The sequence below is a fragment of the Portunus trituberculatus genome, chromosome 12 (assembly GCF_017591435.1).
Source record: "Portunus trituberculatus isolate SZX2019 chromosome 12, ASM1759143v1, whole genome shotgun sequence".
NCBI classification, from domain to species: domain Eukaryota; kingdom Metazoa; phylum Arthropoda; class Malacostraca; order Decapoda; family Portunidae; genus Portunus; species Portunus trituberculatus.
Genome location: NC_059266.1, coordinates 5,270,087 through 5,289,698, shown reverse-complemented (window position 1 = coordinate 5,289,698; position 19,612 = coordinate 5,270,087). Strand labels below are relative to the sequence as shown.

General features: G+C 38.5%; 1 protein-coding gene across 3 annotated transcripts in view; it reads left to right on the top strand.

Moving 5' to 3' along the window:
* Positions 1-19,612, top strand: part of LOC123502768 (ras-related protein Rab-5B-like) — a 31,933-nt gene that overhangs the window by 1,279 nt on the left and 11,042 nt on the right. For 2 of the 3 annotated variants that reach the window (XM_045252017.1, XM_045252015.1), the window contains exons 2-5: positions 8,975-9,144; positions 10,076-10,227; positions 11,134-11,350; positions 14,432-14,553. In XM_045252017.1, the coding sequence (XP_045107952.1) occupies positions 8,982-9,144; positions 10,076-10,227; positions 11,134-11,350; positions 14,432-14,538 (639 nt within the window). In that variant the 5' untranslated portion in view covers positions 8,975-8,981 and the 3' untranslated portion in view covers positions 14,539-14,553. Of the gene's footprint in view, positions 1-8,974; positions 9,145-10,075; positions 10,228-11,133; positions 11,351-14,431; positions 14,554-16,476; positions 17,634-19,612 lie in introns of those variants that run through there. The other variant, XM_045252016.1, reaches the window with a different exon arrangement.

The following is a 19,612-nucleotide window of genomic DNA, read 5'->3' as shown; positions in this document are numbered from 1 at the left end:
TGTGTAGTGTTGCAGCAATGTTAGCCCTAAATTCACAATGCTTCATTATCGTCCTTCAGTGGTCAGTTTGGGCGTGACGGAAAAGGGTTCTTAATGTGATTTCCTAAGAATGCTGAAAATTTTAAAATATCAAACAAACATAAATTTGCTGGATTTATATCTAGATATAATTTTGTAACAAACTTTAAATCTGGAACATCACTGTCAGTAGGACAGCATGTACCTGGTGTGTAGGCTCATTGAACTAAAGTCCTTGCATCCATTGCACACAAAAGTTAAGGATATATGGCTGTGGTGCAGTTTATTGTATATATATAGCTTGATAAACCTTTAAAGCAGATAGCAAGAAATTGGAATAAATATTTGTTTTGACTTACATATTTTACATTTGTAAAAGGTTATTTCTCAACACAGCATGGCACCATACTTCAACAGCATAATTTTGCTAGAGTTAAAGAACAGAATAATTATTGCCTGTTTCTACATAGTTTGTGTTGCCAGTCACCACAGGAGTCACCAGGTGGTGCTTTGTCAGTTTTTCTGCAGTCTAAGCACTGCATGTCACTCATCTTGACCTGGCAAATGGGTTATCTATACCAGTGGTTCCCAACCTATGGTATGCATACCGCTAGTGGTACACAAAGGCCTTCCAGGTGGTACATGAGCACTTTTAGGATCATATATGTGTTCTACTTGTGAATAAATTGATATTTGCTGGAATTGAGTTTTCTGGGACCAGGTGGTATGCAGGGACTGGGTGGAACTTTCAAGTGTTACTTGCTTGGGAAAAGATTGGGAATCACTTTTCTACACCAAAGAAACATTTCCTCATACTGCAAAGCAGTCAAGAATTGTTTGAATCAGCCACAATAAGGGTCTGAATTACCCTCAACAAGGGTCCAAATCGGCCATGATTTAGGATCTGAATTGGCTTTCAATTCATGTAGCAGAATGGATGCTTGCTGAAAAGAAAGACTGTCCACTCAACACCAGTATCTTCTTATTTTAGAACAATGCCATCCTGCCTCTATACAGAGTGAAAAGGAACAAAAGTATGATGCTGCTCATGATTTCATCATATGTCAGAACTGGGCAGCAGTGGGGAACCAGAGGTGATTAGCTCCTTTGACAAAATGCACTAGACCACATGTGTGTCCGCTACTTGGTTAGCTTCAAGATACTTATGTGTTGCATGATCTCACAAACATTGCTGTTAAAATGCCTTTGTCTTACACAATCTCTGTGAAAGGAACCACTCATACTGATAGACTTGGCATGATGTTGATGCATATGCATGTTGTGGAAATGTTAAAACCATGAACTGTGAGGAGCTGGAGGGCCTTCATATCAGCAGACCACTTGTAACTACAGTTACATATTTTTTATAGAAATATTTAAAGAAAAAAGGCCCACTTAGGTGCTGGTTCTCTAGAAGAAAGAAAAACATTAGCCAAAATTAGGGAGCAGATGTCTTGATACCACCACCTTAAAACCTTCACTATCACTTAAATACAAACCCAATAAGTTTCTCCACCATTAGGTAAGAGAGGATGCCATGTTTGCTCTTGGAGAACTGCTTGCATCCAAATGTGACACTACTATTCTAAGGTTAAAAACAGTCATGATTGTTCTATATTATGTTCATATTATTGTGGTCTTTTTGCCTTCTTCACTTGGTTGTGTGTGTGTGTGTGTGTGTGTGTGTGTGTGTGTGTGTGTGTGTGTGTGTGTGTGTGTGTGTGTAATTCACCACCACGGTCGCCTGCTGGTCACCCAGCCAGTCTTTCCCATTACGGAGCGAGCTCAGAGCTCATAGACCTATCTTCGGGTAGGACTGAGACCACAACACACTCCACACACCGGGAAAGCGAGGCCACAACCTCTCGAGTTACATCCCGTTCCTATTTACTGCTAGGTGAACAGGGGCTACACATTAAGAGGCTTGCCCATTTGCCTCGCCACGCCGGGACTCGAACCCGGCCCTCTCGATTGTGAGTCGAGCGTGCTAACCACTTACACTACGCGGTGTGTAGTGTGTGTGTGTGTGTGTGTGCTCTAGTGTCTTTTCTTATCATTGCCCTTTACTTGGTCATATTTGTACTTGTATGTTTCATGTTTTATTTATATGGTTATGTTATGTTTGCATGTGTTATATAATTTTTCTCCATATTTTTGTATTGTTTGTGTGTTGCCTCCTATCTTTACCTCTTTGCTGTGTGTGTGTGTGTGTGTGTGTGTGTGTGTGTGTGTGTGTGTGTGTGTGTGTGTGTAATTCACCTCGGTTGTCTGCTGGTCACCCAGCCAGTCTTCCCCATTACGGAGCGAGCTCAGAGCTCATAGACCGATCTTCGGGTAGGACTGAGACCGCATCACACACAACACACACCGGAAAAGCGAGGCCACAATCCCTCGAGTTACATCCCGTACCTATTTACTGCTAGGTGAACAGGGCCACACTTTAAGAGGCTTGCACATTTGCCTCGCCGCTTTCCGGGACTCGAACCTGGACCCTCTGAAGTGTGAGTCGAGCATGCTAACCACTACACTATGTGTGTGTGTGTGTGTGTGTGTGTGTGTGTGTGTGTGTGTGTGTGTGTGTGTGTGTGTTCCACTTCCTTAACTAGTTGTTTATCAGTCAGCACAACATATAGGTTTGATTAATTGCTTTGAGTATGTTCTCATATAAAAAAAATGAATGGAAGAGATTCTTTGGCTTCCTGTAGTGATAGACAAGAGGCTATAGAGCTGGGAAATGAACTTAGGTGAATGTTACATGTTTTGAGAATAGGTTGTTGTTTAAATGTCTTTTTGTACTGTGTGTAAGTGGACAGATGAGTTCACTTTTTATGGTCTTAATCATTTGGTCAGTCATTACTCAGAACTCAAATACTAATAGCTTGTTGTGTCCTTGCCTGGATCATTCCACTTTGTTCTTGGTCTGTAGATTTATGAGGCTCTTGTTGTTAGATCAGTAACATTTTCAAAAGGCACAAATATTTAGTTAAGTTCCTATTCTTATGCAGAATCTAAGCCATCAGAAGAACATAATGAAAGTGCTCTTGAGAAAACCCATTTACTACAGTACCACTGGAGTAGCCTGTTGAAGTGTAGAATCCTTGTTAAACTCTCACTTCCATAGGAAAACAAATAGGAATGTGCTTTACTTAATGAAGAGAATTAGTGGCTAAGAAATGAGCCTAGGATTTTTCTAGTTGTGTGGAGTGAGGGAGGTTGGCAAAGGTTATGCAAGTGTTACATATGAAGTGTTATGTAATGGGCAAGGTTGCAGTCACATGAATGGTGTTTTTTTTTTCTTTTCTTTTTTCTATTGTTCTATTACCACATGTGTCACAGAAGGTCATCTTCTGAAATGTTTTTACACTTATGTTTACAAGGGTGTTTTCAGTATTCTTTTATTTAGACTAGTAGAAGTCATTAAGGTTTTCAAGTGTCATGTTTCTATTGATAGTTCAATAGACTGTAGTGGAGGTTAATGGGGTTTTACAATATTGACCTTATGATTATTTAATAGCCTGACAAGCTCTAGTGGATATTTTCATAATCTTAATGATATTTTAACAAGGATTCTTTATATTTATTTCCTCAAAAAGTATCTTTAGTTTGATTTAGTAATGTTATAAATATAAAAAAAAAACATGAAGTGGATGTACATAAGATTCTCTGTCATCCCTCTTAGATCATTCCAGGTACTTGTGTTTCTATGGGGAAGCTGTTCTATTTATGTTATTTAAACCTATCCTTTTTGTTACTTTCTCTTGATCTGACATCCATCATCTCTGTGCCTGCATGAGAGAGAGAGAGAGAGAATTTACTTAGTTGTATTGTACAGGGTTCGAGCAGGGCTTATAGTCTCCATATCTCCACTTATCTAGTTTTTCTTTAAAGGTATGCACATATGTTGCAATCACTTTATTATTCAATGCATTCCATTTTTCTACTGTTCTATGTAGAATTTTTTTTTTTTTTTTCAATATCCTTCACACTGCCTCTTCCTAATCATCTTTGCATGTCCTCTTGTCCTTCCAGCTTCTTCTATCACCAGCACCAAGTCATGCTTATGTGTGTGTGTGTGTGTGTGTGTGTTTGGGCATTAAGATTTGTTTGTTCAGATTAAATATGATTAGCAATGAGTGGAGAAGGGAAAAAAGTAACTGTGTGTGTGTGTGTGTGTGTGTGGTCTCATGTGTCACCATAGTTACCAAGGATAATCAGCTTATTTAGTGACATCAAGCAGGAAAAAAAAAAAACCCCTGATAACTAACAAGATTTGACTATAAACATACTGCTAAAAGAAGCACACACAAGTTAAAAGTGAGTGAGAGAGAGAGAGAGAGAGAGAGAGAGAGAGAGAGAGAGAGAGAGAGAGAGGTGGGGGGGGAGGGTTCAGGTGGGCCAGTCAATCATCTAAACACCATATGGACCTTGGTGTACTTTATTATCATTGGTTTTGAAAGTTGCTGTGCATTGTAAATGTTCTATTTTGGGTTTTCTTTCTCTCTCTCTCTCTCTTTTGTGACTAAACTTCAGATTACCACTTTATCTAATTACTGTGTTTGTGGTCAGAGTCACTTTATTGTTGTCCTGTCTCTGTATCTTTATCTTGCCTGTCTTTCCTTCAGTTTGTATTCATTCTTTGCCTCTGTCTTGTCTTTCATTACCTAGATTTGCAAAGAAAAGAACCTATACATACTATTATCAACACATCTTTCCCTTGATGTTTCTGCTTTCTCTCAAGTATCAAACTGCTTTTTTGTCCATGCATTAGATTTCTTTATGAGGAATCCTGTTTTATTTTATTTTATTTATTTTTTTATTTTTTTTATTTAGTATCTATCCTTGCACCAATAGAAAACTAGTTCTATTTGCACATTCTTTAACTTGAGTGTTTTGGTTTGGTTTTCCCTCTCTTTGTTCTTCAGTTGTTGGTATGTCCATTTCTTATAGTCTTCCTTCAATGCCAGTTTTTCTAACCTTGGTAATTTGATCAAATTAGTTGCTTAGTTTCTACTAATTTTACCATTTTCTTAGTTTCCTGAAGTGAGATGACTTAGATTCTTTGTGTGCGTGCGCGCGTGTGTGTGTCCTTGACAGAAGCCCTATGAGTAACAACGCGTGACAAAGTCTTGGTCTTGAGTTATCTGAGCATCTGTGTGATATATCCTAAGGCACACATTGTCATACACACACCATTATGCTTGAGTTAATAAGGACTATACTGGGCACATTCTTCAAAGTTCTGCACACTTCTATCATCATCACCATTGCCATAGATAAAACTTAGATTCACCTATTAATGAAATAGAATTATGTAAATTACTGTAGAGAAATTAAGTGTTGAGGCATAATAAGTTATTAGTCTTAAGAGTATATTTTTGAATTTTATTTGTATTTTTAATGAAAGGTAATGGCAGGAGTGTTATGAATAAAAATGCAGTGCAATAGTAGTAATGGTGGCACAGCTAGTACACAAGGTCACATACGTACTCTCTCTCTCTCTCTCTCTCTCTCTCTCTCTCTCTCTCTCTCTCTCCACACTTTAGTCCTACTCATCTCCCAGCCTCCTTCTCATCCTCTCCATGCCTGTGTTCTTCCCCTCCCCTGTGAAAGTATCTATTCCCAACACACACACATGCACACGCACACACGCACACACACACACACACACACACACACACACACACACACACACACACACACACACACACACACACACACACACACATGACCCCATTATGTATGCACTGATACACTGATCCTTTGTAGGTAGAGAGAGAGAGAGAGAGAGAGAGAGAGAGAGAGAGAGAGAGAGAGAGAGAGAGAGAGAGATAGATAAGCTTGTGTTATCCTCATGCCATTTATTTTTACTCTCAAGTTTACTATGTAGATATTGTTACAACCACTACATCAGCTGTTACCATCACCTTAATGTTTTCTCTCCACTGCAATGTATACTGGCTAATGTTTCCATCCTCCCCCATAGACACCATTGCAGCTATATGTTTCTCTTTTCCTTCTGGCTGAGGCTTTTCTATAGTATTGTGTCCTAGGTGATGTAACAAGAATTATGTGGTTATGTTTCTTTGGGATGTTAATCAGTATAGGATTAAGAAGATCTAATGGGGAATAGACAATATCCTTAGTTATTAATCAGGGATGGGGGTATTGAAGTGTAAGCAGGAATGTAACAAGGGTGATATAGACAAACTCTTTAGTTATTAGTTAGGGTAGGAAATTAATAAGAAGGATGAATGTATTGAAGTGCTCTAAAGGATATATGGCAAAGAGTGGTTTGAAGAAAATTACTTTGGGTTAATAATCAGGATAAAACTACTGGTGATTTCTAGCTTGATAAAGATTGGAAAAAAAGGGGGGGAAGCAGGAAGAAATTTGTTTTTGAAGTAATGGTAGATGAAAGGAAGACATTAAGAAGTGTTTTTAAATGGTGGTAGGTGAGTGGAATATGAATATCCTCTGTAATCAGGTTGTTAGCATATACTAAGAAAGAAGATTAGATAGATTTATGGATGGGGATGATAGATGGAATTAAGTAGCTTTAATCATACAGGGACTGCCATGTGTAGGCCTGGCAGCCTCTTGCAGCTTTCCTCTTTTGTTATGTTCTTATGACAATAGGGAGCTTTTAAAGATGATTGAATAAATTTGTGAGTGAAGATGGTTGGCAAACATGAGTATCTTTTGTGGAATAACTGCTATGTGTGTCCACTAGATCTCTAGTTCATTAAAGAAATGTATTTGAAATTTGTATAATTAGAAACATGATGATGTTTATTTGGAAGTATTTGTTTAATGCTGCTGGTATTGTCTTGTAATTGGAAAGAGGATGATGTTTATTTTGAATGAGTATTTGGTTTGGCTTTAATTCATATTCCTGTCCACCTGTTCTGTCAACCCTCATTGAATAGTCTGTGCATGACTTAGTTTCTTCAGCATTCAGGTCATGATTATTCTCCTTCTCTTTACATAAGCCTTTGCCATTATTACTCTTTATAAATGTCTTCTTTACCTCTTCTGGCTTCTGAAGTATAATGTGTGCTTGTGAACTAGTACACAAGCCTTGTTGTCCTCTTGTTGATAATAAGAATATAAAATATAATAATGATAGAATTATCTTTTTCAAATTGCCATCACACATTTGCATTGAAAGAATTAAATAAAAAACTGATACTTGTATTAACGTGATATTCTATTTTTATTGATTTAATATTGAAAAAAAAAAATTCTGTATAGTTTGGTGGTTTGATGGCATTTGTGAGAAGAAAATTTAATAAAATCATGATGGAGCAAATCCAGTGGTGGTGGGTGAGGTTACTATTGATAGTCTTGGTAGTCGTGCTGGTGTAGGTGTTTGCTGAAGCACTTGCAGGCTGCAGGGAAGCCCTGCTTTGAGGGTATCCTTGTGTGACCTTTCCTGTGAGGCTCAAGTCAGTTGCAAACACATGTGCCTAACACATTGAGACACACACACACACACACACACACACACACACACACACACACACACACACACACACACACACACACACACACACACACACACACACACACACACACACACACACACACACAGGGAAAGCAGTGACAAATGGTGTAGTGCAACAATGTGTGACTGAAAATGTAATTTAGAGTTCTCAAGGTGTGTTGATGTGAGTAACAGTGATTTTGGTATTTAAGGATAATGTTGCCAAAAAAACAAAAAAAACATTGTATCTCAATTACTTCATTTATCAACTCAACACAACCTTCCAGACAACTATCCCCTCTTCTTCAATGACACTCACCTGTCCCCATCTTCCCTTTTTTTTTCTCCATTTTTTGTTGCTTTTAGTCAGTCTGCCCTTCTGCATAAGAAAAAAAGTTTAAGAAGTGCAGTGCAGGAATGATGGAATGATTCAATGCAATTTTTTAATTTGGTTTCTTATTTAAGTTTTCTAAAATATAATTCTCATGGGAAGGAAAGACTCGAGTATCATTTAATTTTTCTCATGACACTAGATCAGTGGTTTCCAAACTTTTCCTGAGCGAATAACACTTGGATGTCCCATACAGTCTCTGTGCACCATATGGTTCCAGGAAAAACTCAATTCCAGGAAATATCTATTTATATAGAAGTAGAACACAAATTAAATAACAAGGAACACAACTCATTTTAATGTATAGGGCAGTAATCATTTCTGATAAATGAATTAAATTGAACTAAAAATCACATATGATCCCAAAAGTTGCATATGGTTCCAAAAGTTTTCATGTACCACCTGGAAGGTCTTTGCATAACCACTGCACTAGATATTTTAAATGCTTAAAAACTCTTATACGAATGTCGTCCATTGTGTTACATCAGTATTCTCAACTCGGTAAAATTTTAAAGTAACAAGTTTTTTTTAGTGAGGTGTAAACTGGCCAAAAAAGCAAAGTGGGTGAAAAAAAAAAAACACACAGTTGCCACTTCCCATGCAGATCCTAGAGAGGTAGCCCTCCAAAGAAAAGGGTAAATGTCTTGAAACATCCCTCTTAAATGAAGACAAGTAATTGAAAGTTGGAAAGAAAGAAACACATAGGGAGCTTCAGTTTTTTACATTATTTTTATTATTATTTATTTATTTATTTTTTATTTATGGAAGAGGGGAGACCTGCCAAGGGCAACAAAAATTGTGATTAAAAAAGGCCCTCTGAAGTGTTGGTACCCCAAACAAGCTGATCAGAAAATAATAGAAGGGGACTCCAAGAATGGTATGGGAGTAAAGTTGTTGGAGAATTGGAGATGTTTTTGTCCAGATGTCAGAAGTTTTGAGGGGAGTTGGATTTAAAAGAATTTTGACATTTTCTATTAATGAAGGCATATTTAGCAAGTTGAAGCACAGACTTTTCATGGTATGATATGAGTTTACCCTTTTGATATTCTTGTCTAATGGGTGTTTTTGTTCTCTTCTGACAGAGTCAGGATGGCACAGAGAACAAGTGTGCAGCGGCCTAGTGGTGGAGGACAGGGCAAGATCTGTCAGTTCAAGCTGGTGCTGCTTGGGGAGTCTGCTGTGGGCAAGTCATCTCTCGTCCTAAGATTTGTCAAGGGACAGTTTCATGAATACCAGGAGTCTACAATTGGTGGTGAGTACAGACTCTTTTGAAATACCTGTGCTGCACTTCCATTACTTTCAAAAGGCTCTGATTGACACTGCATGAGTTATTGTGCTTTATGGTTGTAGTGACAAAAATTTTTCTACATTTTTTAAGAGGATAACCATTCTTTTGAAAACCCAACTAATTATCTATGTGGCTTTTGAAAATAGTTGTGGTGAGAGCAGAACATTCCTGAATACGTCCTAGATTGGACTGTGATTGTTGGTGGTAGTGATATGTCAAGTGATTTAATAATTCTTGGTGGTTTAGTGATTAGTGTAATCTTATGTGATGACAGATGAGGTTGCAATTATTGATTATTAATTTTAGTGGTGAGGTTTTATGATTTGTTTAAGTGAAGCACCAAGTGTTGGTTAAATGTTATTTCTTATGTCTTTCCAGCCTTTCCTTTATCTCCCTTTCCTCTGCTCCTCCTTACCCAGGTTCATCTTTTCTCAATCAAACTTTCTGATTTTTTTTTCTTACCCTCTCTAATCCTCATTTAATATTTTTCCTTTTCTCCTTTATTACTTCTTTTTCCTCTTGATTATGTGTAAGGCAGTACATATAGTTTACTAACATGTTTATGGAGCTTTCCTATTGGAGACTGATATAAACTATATGGCTTACATTCTTTAATGTTTTATTATTATAGGATTATTTGTAAAGGCTTTTGAAATTATTAAGTGTTATCATGGGCATGGTTAATATTGATGAAGCATAAATATTGTTAAATTGTCACTGGTAACATTTTCACTAAAGGTTCTAAAACTTATGAATGTAAGAGAAGATAAAAATGTTGCAGGACCAAGTCTTATATAAAGCTAAGTGGTGAACTTGATAGAGGACATCATAACCAAACAATAGATGAACACATAGAGGAACGTTCATGACACTAATAATCTTTTCTCCCTGCCAGCTGCCTTCCTGACCCAGACTGTATGTTTGGATGATACTACTGTCAAATTTGAGATCTGGGACACAGCTGGCCAAGAGAGGTACCACAGTCTAGCCCCTATGTATTACCGCGGTGCCCAGGCAGCTATCGTTGTTTATGACATTACAAATCAGGTGAGGCTTTGTGTGCCAGGCCTTTGTTTTGTTTTTCCTGACCTCTTGTTATGTTTGGGCTTTGTCTTCTTTGTCTTGCTGGTTTAGTCATGTGGTTAGTAGTGGAGTAACATGCCACACTCACTCTTACTGTATTCAGCATTTTCCTACATTATTAAGCTCATTGATTTGCTCTGAATCTAGTAAATGATAATATATCAGAAGACTTGAAATTGAGGGAAACCTCAAACACATTGCAGCAAGTTGTAACTTTGTGACCTTGACAGTGTATGTAATTCACCTGTGTTGAGGTTCACATGCTGTACTCTGTTTTGTGGGTAAGGCTAAGTTTATGACATGCTTGCCTTTTACAAACGTTGTTTTCTTTTTTTATCTTTACATATTTACAATACTCAAATGCAATACATCTGAGGTTCCATTGTAAGAGAAGGAAGATTGTTACAGACGTAACCTTATGGGTTAAATGTAAGAGCATCTTGATGTCTTGAATGTTTGAGAGTAAGAATTGTTATTTACTGGAATTAAGAAGTTTCCTTAGGAGACAAGTGGATATGTCAGGGTGGGGAATAACATTGTTAGTCTTGCTGTAGGAATGGTTTTGAGATCTGTGTAGTGGCTCCATGCTTGATTGATATTTATGTTGATGGTTGTATAAGAAGGGATTCGGTCATTCTGTATTCCCTCAGATATTGCTCAGTGGTATAAAGGGCATTGGTCATTAACATACATACTTAAGCAACTAGTTTTTTTTTTCTGTTAATCACTTTCCACTGGAGCCTGACATGGCTGAGTGTAAATGATGCACATGTGTGTGTGATGGGGGATACATATGCTGTGTTGATTGCTGGCCTGGTTTATAAATAGAGAGATTTAAATCATGGCAGCTAACCATGTCTGTTTTGACAGGACACATTTGGTCGGGCCAAAACCTGGGTGAAGGAGCTGCAGCGGCAGGCATCCCCCAACATTGTGATAGCACTGGCTGGTAACAAAGCTGATTTGGCCAACAAGAGGATGGTAGAGTATGAGGAAGCACAGACTTATGCTGAAGAAAACTCCCTCCTCTTCATGGAGACATCTGCCAAAACTGCCATGAATGTAAATGATATATTTCTGGCAATAGGTGAGTGATGGTGGTGGGTGTGTATGTTCATCTGGCTTTGTCTTTGTTAATATTGTCTATCAGTCTTTATCTGATCCATTGTTTTAAGCAGGAGCTCCAATCAAATACTTAATATATGTAACATCCTTGTCTTACATTTCTCTCACCACTTGCCTCTCTTCGTCACACATTTTCTCAATCTTCTCAATTGGGGACACAACTTTTATTTTCTGGTCTTGACTGCCAAGTTTCCATAGTGTCATCTCTCAGGAATATGGACAGTGTTGAGTTAGGAATTATAGTCACCTCTCAATGAACACAAGTTTGAATAATACGATTTAGATTTAACGTGACTTAATATTTAAGATTTGATTAAATAACACAATTCCTGGCCTATAAAATCATACGACAAATCACACTGAATTTAAAATTTCCACACGTGCAGTAAGGGTGCTGTCAACTCCCACAAAATTAATTGCTGAATGGTAAATTATTTTTCCTTTTATGGAGCAGGGCTGGATACTTTTTGAATGGACTTTGTATATTGACATACATTATCATCAATCAAACACGGATAACATCTATATATAGATCTAATTGTTTGTTCAGTTTTGCGGCAAAGTCTATATACAGTGGAGACTCTATACTTGAACTTAATTCGTTTCTAATGGCTGTTCTAGTATTAAAAAGTTTGACTATTGATACCTATAAATCAGGTAATTCATTCTAATTTTAGCAAACCTCAAGTTTATAATTTTTTTCTTTTTTTACAATTTTTATTTGTACATACTGTAAGTGAAGGCTGATGATGGATAACTTGTTAGAGGAGGGGAGAAGGGTGGGGAGGAGCAGGGAGGTTGTAGGAGAACCAGTCACCAATCCATGAAAAGTCTTTGTAATTTTTCTCCTGGTGTGATTCCTGTGAATCCATTAATGGAGTGCTGTGGCTCACTAACACTTTCACTCTCACCAGATTCGTTATTTTCATCACTATTAAGCCTCTTTGGTGCCATCGTAAGTTTCTATATGAAAAACTACCGACAGAATGCAGAAAAATGTTGTTTTCTCAACAGTGCGGCAGGAATAGGGATGTGCACTGGCAACCGGTATACCGGTATTACCAGTAATACAGTATCAGAACGGTACAGTGATGGCTTTGAGAAGGGAGATGACAGAGCTTTTGTATATGACCAAATGTGCTGCCATTTGATTACCAGATATTTTTACCACTAATAAGCTTTTGGTGTTAATGAAAGTTTATAAGTGAAAAACTACAGATAGAACGTAGGAGAATGTTATCCTGATGACTGCGGCAGCACAAGTCACATTTGGCGGACAGAGGAGAGGGAGACGCTAGGGAGCCTTTGTTTGCAACCATATCTGTGGATGTTCGACTATCAGGTATTTTTTAGTATGAAATTGAACTTTTGTGTTCGAGTATTGAAAAGTTCGGGTCTTTTAGGCTCCTGTAGGTATTACACTCGGCGCAGAACCTCCGTTCACGCCCACACTACAAGTGTTTCTGCCCCAAGGTGGAGTTGAGGGGCCCCCTAAAACATTTACTGTGTTGTCTGAGGGGTCCACAACAATCATGGAGGCTGTATCATCCGGAGATCTCTGTAGGAACATCGGGTAGGTCGTGAAAGAGTGCAGGATTGTCATCCATGGGAGTTTCAAAGAGCTGAACAGCAGCAGGCAATGGGAGGGCCCCGACTTGCATGTGTAGTGAGGCTGATGACAAGGTCGGCCTTGCTGCCTGATCGGAGGTCTCCCAGGTGTGCCAGAGATGGGGGCCATGGCTGGTTCTCGTGCCTAAAGAACTCTTGAAGGTTACCACCTCTTGTCTGACATGCCATGTACAGCCTAGCGAAGACCGCTAGATCGCTTTTCAAGACACTAAGGCTGGTTTGTTTTATAGAACGCGGTTTCTGATTTGAAAACAGTGTCAGTTTGTTCCGTTAAATGGGCACAGAAATGGATTTTTCTCCCTTCAGAGAAACGACAGTTAGTGTAGAGGTGAATTGGCACTTTTAATCGATCACTGATCGGCTCTTATATTGGCCTGGGAAAGTGTTACTGTCGCTTTTTTTAATCCTTGAGGGTACATTTATTAATGGACTAAGTGGCATATTTCTACTCTTCAGCGAACAATCATATGTCTTAGCTCCCCCACTATAATTCTTTCTCTTCATTGAACTAAATTGACCATAAAACTGGTAGCATTCATTTTCTAAGTATGCAAAACAAGAGACAAAAATATATAAACAAATTTAGGAAAGGAAAAATATAGTACAGTGTAGAGACACACTGAATATCGACAAATAAAGTATGTCCACTGGTGGGTCATATCGCAGAGAAGTCATAGATTTTTCATGGTATGTTATGCGACCCACTGGTGGGTAAACACTTTGAGGTTGCCACTTTATGGGTATTCTCCCAGACAACACTTTGCTGGTTTGACCAGCAAAATAGCTGTTCAAGGAGGCTTGTTTCATCCTCCTTTTCAGAATATTTTGGTAGTACAGCTTGCTTAGGAACCATGATCAGACAAAAGAAGTTTAGGTAAATAACTGCACAAAAAGCACAAAATGCCAGCACATCATGAGAAATGCTTGCCTGGTGGGGTGGGGGTGGGAAATGTGAACTGAACATGGGATGGTGAGTGTTCACTGACAAATAGTGATAATGTAACTGGAGCTAGCTTGGAACTCAATTTTTGGCTTACAAGTCAAAGCAAAAAATCAACCAAGTGATGGCTTGTATCTTTGATTACTTGTAACTCAAAGTTCCACTGTATATAGTATACAACATAAAAAAGTAAGAAAAATAAAATTATCAAGTATATAGAAAAGTATTCATTAAATATCTTTTACAATGATGAGCAAAGCTTCAGACATCTGATGGCTGAGGGTATAAACTAGAAGTTGTGATTTTCAAGTTTAGATGTTTTGTATTGAAGGGAATGAGTAAGAATTTAGGTGTATGAGGAAGGCGTCAAATCACGCAGAGAGAGAGAGAGAGAGACTGACTGACACATTTCACCCAATACTGGTGTTGCACGTATGTTGACTCCTTTCTTGGTAACACCCACTTCATTTTCAGCCAAAAAACTGCCAAAGAGTGACAACAGTGCGACTGGTTCCCAACGGGAAGGGATGACCCTGAGACCTTCAGACCCGACACCAGGCCCTGCTGGCTGTTGCAAGTGATCACCTTCAGCACAGGTAAGGTATTTGTAGGATTTTTTAGGGGGATGCATAATCTTTGAACTGATTCACCCAAATTAGTGAGGTGTTCATTAAATGAAAATAGTTTTTGATTGGGATGGAGTTTCCAAAGCTGCACAGCTTCTTTCAGATCAATGCATACTTTGCTCTGCAAAGTAAATGGTAATATATATATATATATATATATATATATATATATATATATATATATATATATATATATATATATATATATATATATATATATATATACAGGCAACCCCGCTTAACGAAGGGGTTACGTTCCTAAAAAAAACTTAAGCCAACCGATTATAACAGGTTTAACCCCTGACTTGAACTTCTATTGAGAGTAAACAAAGCAGAGTGCATCATAGTACAGTGAAAGGTTTAATGAAAGTAAAAATTATTAAGTTAAACATTTCGGCAGTTTAATTTAAGTCTTTATAATGTACACTAATGTACGTAACTATGTAATGTTGATGATCTTAAATTTATGAAGGGAGGGAGAGTGAAACGGGAAAGACACTAACCGGCAACCTATGGAATGTAAAACAAGGGCGCATCATTGTACCACATACAAAACTTATGTACCACATTTCCACAAGGCTTTCTGTTTTATCCATTGTAGAGTCATGAGTTCAGGTGGTTCTTTTAGCTTCCAAGGAAGATATGGTCTCACCAGCCTTCTTAATAGAGTCTGCTGACTTGAAAATAGTAGAGACAGTAGATGGTGGCGAGCAATGCTATTAGTTTTCTCGCCTCGTGTCTGTGAATAATATCCAGCTTCACTTTGAGAGTAAGACTTCCTGGTCTTCTTAGCAACGCTAGGCGACATTGCAGGGCGTTTTGGTGGTAAGTTGAGTGAGGGAATACGAGCTGCTGCTGACGCTGATATTGTTTTGAACACGGGGAGTGAGTGGTGCACATATTGTCCACGAGAGGCGCTGATGTATTCAAAAGCCTGTCAGCTTGTGTGATATGGCGGGGCTTTCAAACTTGGAAAAAATCACCTGGATAAAACTTCGTTAAGGCAAGGTTGGTGTTTGTTAAACGAGCAGATGGTAGTAAAATGAAACCTTCGTTGTAGCGAAATTTCGTTGTGTGAACCTTCGTTAAGCAAGGGTTGCCTGTATATATATATATATATATATATATATATATATATATATATATATATATATATATATATATATATATATATATATATACAGTATGCTTGGAAAGTCTTGATGCCACATGGCAAATGTCATTTCTTTTTGCAGTAAGTGGAGGGGGCTTACAATTACGTTCCCAGGACTGCAGTATGTTTTGACATTTTTGCACTAGTAACTGGCAACCTTCTGTGCTCTCCTAGATACAGTCGCCAGTATCTGAAGGCCATTTCACCTTGGAGACAAGACACCCAACGCATGTGGTGCGAAGCTGTGGGGCTTAAAATTGCCTCGAGTGTATTTCCAATAAGTGTTCATGCCGGATGCGAAACTTTGGGACACATGCCAACCACATCACGCACACCGATTTTAAGATCGCTGGGCAGGCAATTTTTTCTCGCCATAGCATTGATGACTCCTGTCCCCTTGGGACTCCCATCTGTGTGCTTTGTCTCCAGAGATCCACACCTTTTTTGACCACACTGACCTGACACAGTTCTTCACGGTGAACTAATGGATGTCCTGTAGTTGATGCCTTGCTTCTCAAAGAAATATCTTGATCATTGAATAATAGAACTTCAGAGAAATGAGCTGGAGTTGTTTGAAATACTGTCCAAATTTCCCTCATCCATTTCTAGCTCTTGAATAAGATGATGAAAGTCACCACATTCCAGTCATTTCATATTTTCTTCATAATCCTGATTCTTTTTCCTTTTATTATTCAAGGCTAACATTAATAATTCCTCTCCCACCACCACCTCCTCCTCAGGGGAACGTAGAGCTACAGAAGGAACTGTCAGGTCAGCCAGCCTCCACCACAGGGAATGTCACGCCTAGCATCACGTCTGGTGTGAACATACCCATACCAACCAAAGTCACCCCAACTTGTGTGCATCGTGGGCCTCGTTTCCGGTGTGAAATAGCCTTGAGTTACCCCAGTAGCTGTTCAGCTGCTTCTGAGGGGAGGTAGATTGCACATCTGATGTGCCAGGCATAGGCTAATTGCACTATTATTTTGCTTCCTCCCAATGACTTAGATTTCACGATAAGTTAGACTCTGACTGATCCGGGGAATAAGTCTGAGTTGAAATGCCTGCCTTTTTTTTCCAAGGCTGACAGCATAGAAATCAAAGAAAAAAACAACAAATACTGGAACATGTGTCTGTGAGGATTGTGCAGGACATTTCTGCACAATGACCTACCGTGTCCACGAGAAACCCTTGTTAATTGCACTGCAAAAGGAGAAGAGTAAAATTTTGCAAGAAATACCTAGTCTGGATTGAGGAGCAGTGGAAGATGGTGCTCTGCAATGATGAGGCAGCTTTTTTTTTTATGGCCTATAGTGCCTGTAGGCATACTTCAAGACTATATGTGGGAAGCGCTGTTAAGCTTCTGCAGGCAATTTTATTTATAGTGGTACCTATATTAGCACCCATATCACTACCCAAGCACATCTTTGGTGTAACAACTTAGAACCTGAGTATCATGATGACTTGTAGGTAACTTTAAACCACTCGACAAATGGCATGGCTACTGGTATATGGTGGGATTCGAACCTATGCGTAGACATCTGCCTGATCCCACACTCACCACCTTATCCACTACACCACAGCCTTCCTTTTAATAGCAGTCTTATAATATAGAGATGGTTTAGAAGCATGGCAGGGAGGTGTGGGGTGAGGAAGAGGTCTTAGAGGGAGAGGTAACATGCCTAATAGAGGGGAGAGGGGAGGTAAGGGACATTGTCATCATGAGTATACTGCAAGCCAGGCAGTGATCCCTTGGACCCTAAGTACACCTCCAAGTTCATGAAGTACCCAGCGTCACTTAAGGTTTGGGGCTGCTTTACATACTATGGTATTGTTAATTTAGTTATTCTTCCTGCTAATGTTAAAGTGAACCAACACAACTATATAGAGCTTTTAATTGATGTCTTATTCAATTCCTTTGAAAAATTACAAACAGAAGTGTTTATGCAGGGTTCTGCTCTTGCATGTGTTGCTAAATCTGTTAAGCAGTGGCTAACTGACTGTCAGGTTCCCTTCATTGGTGATTGGTCTGGCAATAGCCCAGATATCAATCCTGTGGAAAACTTACGGGTGTACATGAATTTTGGGTCTGTTGACCCTTCCTCAGTAGCTGGTGTTATTCCTTCTGTGGTGGAAGTAGGAATGACAGGTAGTGCTGGCTTTATACCCTCCTACCACTTGTGGCTGAGACCAGCCTCAAGCTGCAGCAATGCTGATTTGCTAGTTCCTTGGGTGTCTTATCTCCCTCTGACTGCCAGGATAGTCTGCCTAGATCATCTTGTGCTCGGCAGCACTTGTAGATCTACTGCTTGCATATTTAGCTTGGGACTATCTTCTTTAATGTGGAGAGCTTCTAAGATTTTTTGGTCTTGTATTGTCGAGGCATCCATTGGTGGCTTTGGTGTTGTCTTCTATTACTTTCTTGGTGATGGTGATGCCGTGCTCTTGCTGCAGGTGACTTTCTGGATCTCTGGAGGCTAAGTGTAGTGTTAGTCATTGCGAGAGCTTTGTGTTTGTCATGCCAATATAGGTTGTAGGTAGGACTTCACAGTTTTCTTGCTTGCAGGTGAACCTATACATGACACCAGACACCAAAAAAAAAAAAAAAAGCAATGTAGATGTCATATGTTTTGTATTAGCTCACCTATAACGATCTAGGCAGACTAGCTTGGCGGAATCATAGGGAGACGAGACAACCAGGGGATCAGCCAATCAGTGTGGCCACAGCTTGAGGCTGGCCTCAGCCATGACTGGCAGGGGGATAGAAAAGCCAGCATGACTGCATGGTCTGTCATTCCTACTTCCACCATAGAAAGAACACCAGCTACTGAGGAAGGGTCAAGTGATCCAAAATCCAGATCTAGCAACAATGGCTAGCTATGGCAAAGCCATCACTGCATTAAAAAATGAAGAAAAGACACTTCTAAGGTATAAAGAAATATCTTAAAAGAAAATTATTAATGCCAAACTGGCCATCACCTTCAATTATATATATATATATATATATATATATATATATATATATATATATATATATATATATATATATATATATATATACACAAAATACAGAACTGGTATACCCAAAAAAAAAGGAATAAAGAAGATAAAAATAAGATTTCCATCTCATACACAACCTGTGGCAAGGTAGCTACAAATGTTATCACTTAGTGATTTTCTGTGGTATGTTTTTTTTTTTTTTTTTTAGATATGGGCCTGGATCATAACTGCATGTATCTATTGTGAGGACATTGCAATGAACTGAGGATGGGGTTGAAGGAAACATGGGCTGGTAATCAAAGTACTTTATGACTGACTAAGTTTTGGCAATTGAGCTCCTTAAGAAGTCAAACTGTAGTAGTTATAGGGATGCTGGAGTTATAACCTACTGTCTTGAGGAGTGCTGATTTTTTATTTTTTTATTTTATTTATATATATATATATATATATATATATATATATATATATATATATATATATATATATATTTATTTTTTTTTTTGTAAAGGGAAAACTAGCCAAAGATAACAAAACCAATCAAACAAAGTGGCCTACTAAAATGCCAGTCCTAGAACAGGGTTGAGAAAGTTAGCCTAAAGAATGGGATAAATGTCTTGAAACCTCCATTTTAAAGGAGTTCAATTCATAGGTAGATGTTTAATACAGAATTAGGGAGTGTTCTTGAGTTTACCAAAAGGGATGAATGATTCAGAATACTGATTAACTCTTGCATTAGAGAGGTGGGAGAAGAGTCTTGTGCAGCAGGCGACAGGAGGAGGGGAAGCATACCGTTAGCAAGATCAGATGTGCTGTTGGCATGAAAATATCAGTAAAATATCAAGAGATGCAACACTGCAACAATGAGAAAAAAGCTGA